The 12,981-nt window shown below is 48.6% G+C and overlaps 3 protein-coding genes across 3 annotated transcripts in view; all 3 read left to right on the forward strand.

Moving 5' to 3' along the window:
- The window catches only part of LOC309563379 (uncharacterized protein), a gene marked incomplete at its 5' end in the record, with an annotated part of 7,002 nt that extends 5,899 nt beyond the window's left edge, over nt 1-1,103 (forward strand). The window contains one exon of the mRNA XM_082267773.1: nt 171-1,103. Coding sequence (XP_082123899.1) covers nt 171-757 — 587 coding nt within the window. The 3' untranslated portion in view covers nt 758-1,103. The remainder of the gene's footprint in view (nt 1-170) is intronic.
- Nucleotides 1-12,981, forward strand: part of LOC309564368 (uncharacterized protein) — a 770,106-nt gene that overhangs the window by 13,229 nt on the left and 743,896 nt on the right. The gene's annotated exons all lie outside the window — the stretch shown is intronic.
- The window catches only part of LOC309562836 (uncharacterized protein), a 141,599-nt gene that overhangs the window by 5,607 nt on the left and 123,011 nt on the right, over nt 1-12,981 (forward strand). The gene's annotated exons all lie outside the window — the stretch shown is intronic.

Consider the following 12,981-nt stretch of genomic DNA (forward strand, 5'->3'; position numbering starts at 1 on the left):
TGAGGACTACATATATTGGTCCTTTGTGTGCTATTGATCAACATTATATTTATACAAGCACTGACTTTCATTTTCGTCGTTTTTTTTTCTTGTATACTTCTTGCCTCTGCATTTTTTTGAGAACTTCTCTGATGGTAATAATTCTTTTTCTACCCATTTTTTTTCTCCAGGTGAAAAATACAATATGGAGACAAATTCCGCTAGCCTTCCCAATGGTGAAACAGATGAGGTCACAGATGATTCTTCAGATGAGAATCCCGTGGCCCCCTATTCAAATCCAACACTTCACAGTTCACATCTATTGCCTGATCCTCCTACACATGGGACAAGCTTTTCTGATCACTCCTATCCCATTCCTCATCGTGCGGATAGTAGAGAAGGTGAAGCTGTTCTGTCTGTCGAAAACGGCAGACCTCCTCACACCTGTCCTCTATGCAGAAAAGTCTTCCCCGACATCTCCGTCCTGCACCAACATGAGAAGACTCACAAAGGGGAGATGCCCTATTATTGTCTGGAGTGCGGGAAAGATTATCTTCACAAATCAAGATTCATAGCACATCGGAGGATTCACACGGGAGAGAAACCATATTCATGTTCCAAATGTGGGAAGAGCTTTGCAAATAAACCCGATCTGGTCCGACATCACAGAACACACACCGGGGAAAAGCCTTTTTCATGTTCTGAATGTGGGAAACGTTTCACGCAGAAGGTGCATCTCGTTACCCATCAGAAAAAACATGTGCTTGAGAAGCAATAAAGGGGAATTTTTTCTACCTTTTTGGCCAAGAACCTGCAAGAAGATTCTAGTGGAATTTTTGTGCTTCCATGTATTTTGATACCTGTCATCTGAACAGCAATCTGATGGCTATGTGAAACCCATATATGTTTGTAATGTTAAGAATACAGAGATGGAAGTGGGTATGTGGGTGAAAAAAGTAATTGGCAAGGGAAATGGCCATTGGAGTTGTATTTTATCTCTGCATAGCAAGATGTAAAAGTATAATGAGATGTATATTGTATATACTGTATACTACAGTGTAATAACTTATCATTCTGCCTGTATCAGGCAAGTCCCTAGGGAGAGCAATAAAGAATGATGGATAGCTCTTCTTCCTCCTTTTTTTTTTTTTTGGTAAAAAAATGAAAATGATAAAACTCGAAGGTCACATGTAACAGAGGGTTGTCACACATTCATCAATGATAAGAGCAAATAAAATACTTGGACTGTAGGTTTGATGGTTACAATAGTAGTGCTTGTTTGCAGATGTTTCCAACAGATGAAGGATTTTTTTTTTTAAAGCCTGTGGTGTGTGAAACACACTCAAAAGACTTACACCCGGTGCATAAAAAAAGTGCACACACGCAAACGTGAGACACACAAAAAGTGCACAAGGCGTACACATAGCCCTCCTCCGAAGAGGAAGGGCCCTGACCCTGATCCCCCGGGGCGCAAGACTCCTGGCGGGGACTGAGGTACTCACTATGGCCTGCCCAGCCGAAGCCAGGCAGACCCCGTTCTCCAGGGGGACTGCTGAAACAGCCCACCCCAAGTACTTGGTGGGGCTCCTCCGAAGGGAGACCCAATGAGACAGGGCAAACTCAGCCAGAAGGCCGTATCCACCCCCTCCCAAGACGTTCAGGGCAGGCCCGAGGACCTACGCCATACTTGTCGTGCAGTGATCAACAACAAAAAAAAGGGACAAACGTGAACACACAACAAAGAAAAAGAGTGAGGAAAGGGGAAGTGGAGAAGTGCTGGGTAGTGCCAAAGTGCGAGACCTTGACAGGCCCCCCGGCCAGGAATAAAAAATTCCTCTGGTGCTGGCCAAAAGGCCCGTCCCAAGAGGCAGGTGAGGAAAAAGTGTGATGGTGCAGTGACCAAGGTGCCAAAAAAACTCAGGTGAGCTGCCCCTCACCGGTGAGAATTGAGGCACCCCTGGGCTGCCACCCCAGGGGCACGTACACCACGGGCTTTTTCGGTCTCGGCCCCCGGCCAGACCCAGTAGGAATGTCACCATCGAATCTGACTACAGGTACTACAGTACTACAATACAAGTACTACAGATGCAGGGGATGCCGCTGTGCTGTATGAGTGTGGTCATGGAGAGGAAAAGGTAACCACATAGTGTCACTATGCCAGTATCATTGCTGGAAACATGGACCCCCCCCCACCACCACCACCAATTTTTTAGTTAAAGTGGAACTAAACCCATCAATTTAATGTGCACATTGGTTGTGTGTTCAACCAGACACACATTTGCTCCCAACCAGACTGTCAAACCATCAAATGGCTGGTGTCAGACTCATAACTGATCACATCATGCGCATTATTGCAGTTGAAAATCAAACCGAGGCCAAGATGGCAGCTTCCTTGGCTGAAAATGATAAGAGGGTTTAGTTCCGCTTTAAAGCGGAGTTCTGGCCACAGATTCGTTTTTTTTTTTTTTAAATACCTCCCAAACAGTGATCCACCGCCCTTCTTACATTCGCTAATCCGATTTTATACATGTAAATAATAGATTGGCAATACTAAAATCTTACTTTATAAAATTTTTGCAGAGCGCCGCCATCTTTTCCATGGTCCCCCGAAGCCGCAGTGTGCACAAATATGCCCTGCTTCCTGGTTGTAGATGGAGGGGGGCCAATCAATGCAGCGCGAAATCTCGCGCATACCCAGTACAAAGGAAAGTTCTGGCAATAGGCTGGCGCGTCCGCGCTGTGCTCCGCCTCTCATCGCGTCATTTTCTGTTTGGAAATAACGCGATGAGAGGAGCGGCCGACCGCCTACGTCACTGCCCATTGCCTCCTGGGAGTGATCAGTAAGAGCTCCCAGGACGCATTGCGGGACAGGAAGTGACGGCGCGGGCCGCTGCCGCACAGGGAGGAAGTGGAAGGAAAGGTGAGTATATTTTCTGCTGAAACAAGGCAAGTAAAAAAAAAAAAATTCAGGAATATCCAATTCTTTTTCAGGGTACAATAAGGAAGCGGATGCCACAAAATCTAAAATAACGATTTTGCGGCCGGAACTAAGCTTTAAACGTTAGTTAAAGTGGAACTAAACCCATCAATTTAACGTGCATTGAATGGTACTCTCACATTGGTTGCCCTCTCAACCAGACACCCATTTGCTTGCGCTCTCAACCAGACTGTCAAACCATCAAATGGCTGGTGCCATAACTGATTACATCATGTGTATTATTGCAGTTGAAAATCAAACCGAGGCCAAGATGGCAGCTTCCTTGGCTGAAAATAAGAGGGTTTAGTTTCGCTTTAAAAGAATTAAGCTAATAAACGAAATTATGCCAGAAGACGGACATCACCAAAAGCTCTTTGCTGCAAACTAAACACCTGTTTTTAATGCATATTGTTAGACAAGACAATTTGGTTGGTTGCTGATTGGTCGGTATGTTGAGCTTGGAATTTCTTTGGTTTTGCAAGCGATGACCTTCCATGTGCTTTTTGCTGCCAAGGCCAGGTATAGGTGAGGGCTGTGGCCATTTGTTTGTACTGTTGAAATATTGGTGATGAGATGCACTGGACACTTTTGCTGCCACTGTGCTATATGCTGGGTGTCCAGTGCGCCGCTGTGCCTTTTAAGAAGGGGTGGGCTACCTCCAGGCTCACTGCCCTCTGTCTAATCATTATAATGGATGTGCTTCCACTGGGGAGGCTCTCAAAATGTAGAGTTAGGACTACAGAATATACTGGGGGGCCTTAACAAATAAAGTTACCTTTGATTAACAGAATAGGGAAGCTAAACTTGGAGGCTCAGACAGCTGTTCCTTATGGGACCTGCCTTGGTTCTAAGTTGTTGAACCCCTGGAAGGACTAAAGCCCCGTACACACGCACAGATTGTTGGCCATAAATTGTCGGCCAACGTCTGATCTGCCGATTGTAGGCTTGTTAGTATGATGCTTCCGACAACCAACTGCAAATTTTCGGCCGAAAAAAATCTGGTGTGCAGGCTATAAAATTTTTGTTGGCCAACAAAGAACGGCCGATTGTTCCTCAGTCAATACAGATTTCGGCAGACAAAAATCAGATGAGCAAGACTGGGCATGCTCAGAGAAGAAAAAACACAGGGAAAGTCAACCATCACATGACATCACTTCTGAAGTTGGTTTTTGTTGGCCAACAAAAGTCCAGTGCAAGTCTAGAGCACATTTCAACCAACAAACAACACTGGACAAAAGACGGCCGATCAGTGGGCCAACAATCTGTGCGTGTGTACGGGGCTTTAATCAGGTTGTGGTCCTTCAGTACTGCAAACAGACAAAAAGAGGTCGCACCGGCCTAGCGCATTATCCTCAATAAAGGCTTTATTAGTAGAAAGTAAAAAGTGACTACTCACAAACAATGGTAAAAACCAGCATATAAAAAATTAAAACATCAGGAGCAGTCTATGTCAATGTCCACTGTCCTTGGCGAATGATTGCTGATGCGTTTTGAGGCTTCGCCTCTTCCTCAGAGGGCTTTACTTGTATGTGAGTAGCCACTTTCTACTAATAAAGCCTTATTGGGGATAATGCGCTAGGCTATTGTATGTCTCAGAGAAGGTGGAGAGCCAAATTGCACGGGGGCCCCAAGAAAATGTTTGCCCAGGGTCCAATCAATATTAAAGATGGCCCTGTAGCCATGTATAGTTACCTGGCTATGCTCCTCCTTCACCTCCCTCCTGCAGCACCCTTGCCTGTCTATGCTCCAGGGTGGACTGGCATTGAAGCTTAAACAGGGGAATAATTCAGTGGGTCTCGCAGTTCTCTAAAAGGGCCAGTTTACTGTCCTTTAGACTTTGGGGGGGGGGGGGGGGGGGGACTGTGCCCAGTGGTAGGAAAAATGGACAATCTTTGGTATTAGGGGGGGATATAGTGCCCCTTTCTGTTGACAGTGTAAGGAATTATGCATTATTGTTGGTGTCAGTGGGAGATATAGTGCCCCATTATTGGTGTCAGTGGCAAGAATAGTGCCCCATTGTTGGTGTCAGTGGCAGAAATAGTGCCCCATTATTGGTGTCAGTGGCAGGAATAGTGCCCCATTATTGGTGTCAGTGGCAGGAATAGTGCCCCATTGTTGGTGTCAGTGGCAGGAATAGTGCCCCATTGTTGGTGTCAGTGGCAGGAATAGTGCCCCATTGTTGGTGTCAGTGGCAGGAATAGTGCCCCATTATTGGTGTCAGTGGCAGGAATAGTGCCCCATTATTGGTGTCAGTGGAAGGAATAGTGCCCCATTATTGGTGTCAGTGGCAGGAATAGTGCCCCATCATTGGTGTCAGTGGCAGGAATAGTGCCCCATTATTGGTGTCAGTGGCAGGAATAGTGCCCCATTATTGGTGTCAGTGGCAGGAATAGTGCCCCATTGTTGGTGTCAGTGGCAGGAATAGTGCCCCATTATTGGTGTCAGTGGCAGGAATAGTGCCCCATTATTGGTGTCAGTGGCAGGAATAATGGCTGGAGTTTGGAGACCACTGAGATAAAGTAATGTCACCCACCAACGTGACATTTTTGGGTCACACCTGAAAGCCCTGCTCCAGTAACACTGTAGGGAGGCAGTGAAGGAGCATACGAGGTAAGCATGCATGCTGGGGGTCTGGGCTATGTGCAGACACATTTTTCCATTTGCCCACTGTGGTGCTTTTTGTGCATTTGAAAAAGCACAGCATGCCTAATTTTCTTATTTTGCACATAAAGGCATCATAACACACCATAAACGCATGCAAATTCAATCAAACTGGGTTGGCTGATGGCGGGGAGAGGGAGCAGAGAGCCAAAGTTGGCCGAATGGAGCTCTGCCATGTTCCAGCTGCAAAGCTGGAATCAAGGGCCACATGACAAGGCCCAGTGGGTCCGATTCAGCCAGTGGGCCTTGTTTTTGACTCCTGTGCTGTATAATAATAATAATGGTGAGAACAAGGGTTCATTCACATCAGATGAGGTAGGGCGCATTTGTGAATGCATTTCCAACGCATGGCAACCAGAAAATAACGGTTCCCTATGAATGCAGTTTACATTATCACTTTGCATTGCGTTGAATTTGCAAAGCGCTAAAAAAAGAACAGCATACACTACTTTTTTTAATCCCAACACCAGGGGCGTAACTACAGGGGTTGCAGGGGTTGCAATTGCAACCGGGCCCCATGCTTCAGGGGGCCTGTGCGGCTCCCCTGTACACCTGGATAGGAGGGGGGCAGCATGTAGAGAAATCACTGTCCTCCTTTTTACTCCTGTAGCTGCAGGAGGAAAATTGAGGAGATTGGTTCCTCTGTATGCTGTCCCCGCCACTCCTCCTATCCAGTTCACTTGTGTTCTGCTGTCTCTGGGCCCCTGTGTGCTCCCCTGGACCCCCCCACACTGTGCTCCCTCCCCTCTCCTGCCAGCTGCTGCAGGGGATGTGTCACAATGGAGAACCAGGAAGGGGTCGGTAAATATGTAATTTACCAGCACCTTCCTTTTTTGAATGGACAGAGTCATAGTCAGTGACATTGTGTAAAAATAAAATAAAATGATAAAAAATAATACAATCAAAATACCAAAAAATAAAAACTACTGACTCCAGTGGGTGAACTTCCAGGATCGCAAAGGTCACACTTGCGACCGGGCCCTGGCATTCCACCAACGTGGCGGAGGCCCCAAGATGGCAGTAAGGGGGCCCACTGCAGAACTTGTGAAAGGGTCCCACAACGAGAGTAAAGGGCCCCAGGATCAGTAGAAAAAGCTCCAAGTTTGAAGGGTGGGGCCCCGGCCAGGGGTCCGGGGGGCTCTTCATGGTTTCTTGCACCGGGGCCCTGAAGGTTCTAGTTATGCCTCTGCCCAACACATTTATAGCCCATGTTCACATTGAGCCGATTTGACACGTCAAATCGAATACCAAATTGGAGCCCACTGCCGACAATAGCACCGTCCGGATCGGTGCGACGCCGACTTTGCGGCGCAGCACCATTTCCCAAAAGTAGTTTCTGCACTACTTTTGGCGACTTTGGGGGGCCATTTCAATAGACATCTGCGCAGGAACCCGCACAGATGTCAGTCAAATCGCCCCCGAAGTCGGACTGAAATGCCGGCTTGAAATGGTCAGCTGAACTCGCACGATTTCCAACCTCAGTGCGAACCTAGGCAAATGCGTACTAACGCGTACAAATGTAATGTTGCAGGGCAAATCGAAGGCAAAGAAGGAAAAAAAAAAATGCAAGGCATGAAAAGTGCATCCCAATACATACATTGTGTAGCACCCTCCTAGATAGGTGCTAGGTAGGGAGTGTGGTTTGCTCTGCTTATCAGGGGAGTAGCAGGTAAAACATAGTTGCTCTGTCTGCTTATCAGGGATCAGGATTTCTAGTTAGGCCTGTTACATGTGTCCATGTGTGATTCATCTGGGCTGAGGGAGTGTCCCCACTGTATCCAATAGGGAGGCCTGTTGGACAGTGGAGGAAACCCAGCCAGTGACACACAGGCTTTTGTGGGTTGGCACAGGAAAGTGGTGCATCCTGGGATACCTTATAAAAGCCAAGGACACATGTGGCAGCGGGTCTTTGGGCGGGAAGCCAAGTCCCAGAAGGAGGGTGACGGCTGTCCCCTCTTCTGAAGCTGTGGAAGGTGGTCACGGGCAGTCGGCCTGGTGAACCAGAAAGTGTGGCTGAACACAGAAGTCCAGTGGAAGCTGAGTGTGGAGGTGGAGGCAACAGTGACTCTGGAAAAACAGTGGCCGTGAGTACAGAGAAACCTGCCCAGGGGTCTGCCAGGAAGGGGACCACTCCAGTCCATGGAGTAAGCGGACGGGTGACAGCACACAGGCAGTGAGAGTAAAGGCGGTGCCAAGTTATTAACCTTGAAGAGAATATTCAAGTGGGAACATTTAACCACTTAAGCCCCGGAAGATTTTACCCCCTTCCTGACCAGGGCCTATTTTGCGATTCGGCACTGCGTGACTTTAACGGACAATTGCGCGGTTGTGTGACACTGCACCTAAACGAATTTGACGTCCTTTTTTTTCCCCACAAACAGAGCTTTCTTTTGGTGGTATTTGATCACCTGTGCGATTTTTACTTTTTGCGCTATAAACAAAAAAAGAGCTTCAATTTTGCAAAAATAACAATATTTTTCACATTTTTTTATATGAAATTCCCCCCCCCCCAAAAAAAAGTAAAAATCAGAATTTTTTAACATTTTGGGCCAATTTTTTTTTTTTACCATATGTTTGGTAAACAAAAAAATCGCAAAAAGCGTATTTTGATTGGTTTGCGCAAAAGTTATTGCGTTTTTTTGTAATTTTTGTTGTTTTTTTTTTTTTAACGCGTAATGGCGGCGATCTGCGATTTTTTTTTTGCGGGACTGCGACATTGCGGCGGACAGATCGGACCCTTGACTGACATTTTTGACAGTTTTGGGGGTACCAGTGACATTACTACAGTAATCAGTGCTATACATATGCACTGTTACTGTAAAAATGACACCGGCAGGGAAGGGGGAGGGAGGGGTTATGTGTGTCCCTAGGGGCGTGATTCTAACTGTGATTGGCTGTGGCTTGAGGTGTAAGAACAGTGATCAACGGTCCTACATAGTAGAACTGTATGATCTCCATTCTTACACAGGGGAGAATGACAGGTGGCTTGTTTACATTAGCCGCCTGCCTTTCTCCCGCTAGACCCTCACAGGCTAGCGATGTGGCCCTACGTCGCTTTGCCTGTGAGGGGCTGACTGCCGACGTAAATAGTCGTGCAGCGGTCGGCAAGCGGTTAAATATCTTCACTTCAGTGGCAGGGTGAAGCAGCGGCCTTGCCGCATTCTACAATCAGTTGTCCTCAAGATTGTGCATGGTTACTAGTTGGAGTATCCCACTCATCCCTTCTCCCATCCCAGTTCTAAATACAACCACAACAACCAACATCCCCTGGATTGAATATTGACTGAGCCAAGAACTTTCAATGCTGTTTATCTGCTATCAGTTGCTAAGGGAAACCCAGGGGAATCCAGAAAGTGTAATTCTCAGCAGTCCTCTAGGGGGCAGTGCTACAAATGTAATGGGCGGCACAGTGGTGTAGTGGTTAGCACTTTCACCTAGCAGCAAGAGGGTCGCGGGTTCGAATCCCAATCATGACACTACCTGCCTGGAGTTTGCATGTTCTCCCTGTGCCTGCATGGGTTTCCTCCGGGTACTCCGGTTTCCTCCCCCACTCCAAAGACATGCTGGTAGGTTAATTGGATCCTGTATAAAATTGGCCTTACTATGTATGTATGAATGTGAGTTAAGGACCTTAGATTGTAAGCTCCTTGAGGGCAGGGACTGATGTGAATGTGCAATGTATATGTAAAGGGCTGCATAAATTGACAGCGCTATATTATTACCTTAAATAAATAAATAATGTGAATGGTCCCCTCATTTATAGCTGCATTCCCGCTGCATGGACAGTCCAGACTCCAGGTACTCCTATGGGCATAGTTCACACCAATACAGTGCAATGCAGTGGAAAAAAAAAAGGACAGCGATCTGCATTTTTCCACCGTGCAAAAATGCATGTAAATGCGCACAAACGCACCACAGTGCATCGCAGTGCACATGAAAAGAAGTAAATGACCTCAAAGGAAAAAAAAATGTGCGTCAAATGCATTTAAATGTGCATCAAATGCATGCACATGTGCGTAAAAAAACTCGCAATAGATGCACAATTTCAGGTGTGATTGGGCCCTAAAATAATCAAAAACTCCTCCAACTGAATCAGTGCGTAGCACAGTAAAACCTTCTTAGAATTTGAGAGATTGGCATGTACATGTGAACAATAGGTCCAGGGATTAAAGGGTTAATCCACCAGTCTGCCTTAAAGGAGGCATCCTTGCTGCTGTGAGGTCACTGCCCCGCCCCCCTCTCCCCCTCCTCTGCGGCCATTTTGTGTTAGACCATCCAGAGACAACAAGCTGAAAGAGAGGACGGTGAGGAGCCATCGAGGGAAACAAACACTGGAAGTTCTCCGGGCTTTGGGGGGGATACAACCGGGGTACGTAATCCCTGGACGGGGGACATGCTAAACTGTACGTCACTTAGTTCTATTTTATTTGTGTTTGGTAAAACCTGACTTCTCTTCATTCAGAAGGGACCGATCCATCCAAATCTGATATTTCAGTGTTTGCTGGATGCTGGAGAGTTGGACCCCCCTGATGGTCTCTTGGGGACTCTGCTGGGGGGATCCCTGTGCTGAGTTCCCGGGTCTGTACACCCGCTGTGCCCGTTATGAGGGGTTCCCGGGTCTGTACACCCGCTGTGCCCGTTATGAGGGGTTCCCGGGTCTGTACACCCGCTGTGCCCGTTATGAGGGGTTCCCGGGTCTGTACACCCGCTGTGCCCGTTATGAGGGGTTCCCGGGTCTGTACACTCGCTGTGCCCGTTATGAGGGGTTCCCGGGTCTGTACACCTGCTGTGCCCGTTATGAGGGGTTCCCGGGTCTGTACACTCGCTGTGCCCGTTATGAGGGGTTGCACCGATATCGAGCATTGCAAATGCTCCAATACCTAAACCGATACCTATGTGGTGTGATTTGAGCCCATGCAAAATGAATGAAGGGTTACCACTATCTCCGTACAGAGGTCTGAGGTCAATACACCTGTGGTGCCCATGATGAGGGGTTCCCATCATCCCTTGTTTGAATTCCTGGGTCTGCACATCTGCAATGCACAGTATGAGATGTTCCCACTATCTCTGTACAGAGGTCCGAGGTCTACACTGTACCCAACCATCCCTGTGCTGATTTCCCAGGATTGCACACCTGCTGTACCCGTTATGAGGGGTTCCAACCATCCCTATGCTCAGTTCCCGGGTCTGTACACCTTCTGTGACCATTATGAGGGGTTCCCACCATCCCTGTGCTAAGTTCCCAGGATTGCACACCTGCTGTACCTGTTATGAGGGGTTCCCACCATCCCCAAGCTTTGTTTCTAGGTCTATACACTTGATTTGGTTAATATCAGGGGTTTCCACCATCCCTGTGCAAAGTTCCTGGGTCTGTACACCCGCTGTGCCCATTATGAGGGGTTCCCGGGTCTGTACACCCACTGTGCCCATTATGAGGGGTTCCTGGGTCTGTACACCCGCTGTGCCCATTATGAGGAGTTCCCACCATCCCTGTGCAAAGTTCCCGGGTCTGTACACCTGCTGTACCCATTATGAGGGGTTCCCGGGTCTGTACACCCGCTGTGCCCATTATGAGGGGTTCCTGGGTCTGTACACCCGCTGTGCCCATTATGAGGGGTTCCCACCATCCCTGTGCTGAGTTCCCGGGTCTGTACATCAGCTGTGCCCATTATGAGGGGTTCCCCCCATCTCTGTGCTGAGTTCCTGGGTCTGTACACCCGCTGTGCCCATTATGAAGGGTTCCTGGGTCTGTACACCCGCTGTGCCCATTATGAGGGGTTCCCGGGTCTGTACACCCACTGTGCCCATTATGAGGGGTTCCTGGGTCTGTACACCCGCTGTGCCCATTATGAGGAGTTCCCACCATCCCTGTGCAAAGTTCCCGGGTCTGTACACCTGCTGTACCCATTATAAGGGGTTCCCGGGTCTGTACACCCGCTGTGCCCATTATGAGGGGTTCCCGGGTCTGTACACCCGCTGTGCCCATTATGAGGGGTTCCTGGGTCTGTACACCCGCTGTGCCCATTATGAGGGGTTCCTGGGTCTGTACACCCGCTGTGCCCATTATGAGGGGTTCCCACCATCCCTGTGCTGAGTTCCCGGGTCTGTACATCAGCTGTGCCCATTATGAGGGGTTCCCCCCATCTCTGTGCTGAGTTCCTGGGTCTGTACACCTGCTGTGCCCATTATGAGGGGTTCCTGGGTCTGTACACCTGCTGTGCCCATTATGAGGGGTTCCCCCATCTCTGTGCTGGGTTCCCGGGTCTGTACACCCGCTGTGCCCATTATGAGGGGTTCCCCCCATCCCTGTGCTGAGTTCCTGGGTCTGTACACCTGCTGTGCCCATTATGAGGGGTTCCTGGGTCTGTACACCTACTGTGCCCATTATGAGGGGTTCCCCCATCTCTGTGCTGGGTTCCCGGGTCTGTACACCTGCTGTGCCCATTATGAGGGGTTCCCCCCATCTCTGTGCTGAGTTCCTGGGTCTGTACACCCGCTGTGCCCATTATGAGGGGTTCCCCCCATCCCTGTACTGAGTTCCCGGGTCTGCACACCTGATGTGCCCATTATGAGGGGTTCTCATTACCCCTGTGCTAAGTTCCCAGGATTGCACACCTGCTGTACCTGTTCTGAGGGGTTTCCACCATCCCCAAGCTTAGTTTTTAGGTCTATACACTTGATTTGGTTAATATCAGGGGTTCCCACCATCCCTGTGCTGAGTTCCAGGGTCTGCACGCCTACTGTGCCCATTATGAGGGATTTCCACCATCCCTGTGCGAAGTTCCAGGGTCTGCACGCCTACTGTGCCCATTATGAGGGTTCCTCACCATCCCTATGCTGAGTCTTTAGGTCTGTGCCCATTATGAGGGGTTCCCACCATCCCTGTGCTGAGTTATTAGGTCTATACACCTGCTGTGCCCATTATGAGGGGTCCCAACCATCCCTCTGCTGAGTTCCTGTGTCTGCACACCTGCTGTGCCCATTATTTGGGGTTCTTACCATTCCTGCATTGAGTTCCTGAGTTTACACACCTTGTGTACCCATTATGAGAGACACCCATTGTTTCTTGGTCTGTACACTGTTTTGCCCATTATTCGGGGCTCCCATCATACCAGCTCAATTGTAAATTATGTAGAATGGAACAGGAGGAACTTGGAGCACATAAAGCTAGGCAGGAGCCTCTAAAATCCCCAGATGGACTCGGTTGGGCAGCACGCCCGTGAACCCTGTTGGGCAGCACGCCCCTAAACTCTGCACACTCTATGTTGCGCAATCCCAGATACAACTGGCTCTTTAGGGCAACCATACTGCTGATGCGGCCCATGTTGAAATTGAGTTTGACCCCCCTGGGCTAGACCTTTGCA

This window comes from Pelophylax lessonae (assembly GCF_965119305.1).
Source record: "Pelophylax lessonae genome assembly, chromosome: 9".
NCBI classification, from domain to species: domain Eukaryota; kingdom Metazoa; phylum Chordata; class Amphibia; order Anura; family Ranidae; genus Pelophylax; species Pelophylax lessonae.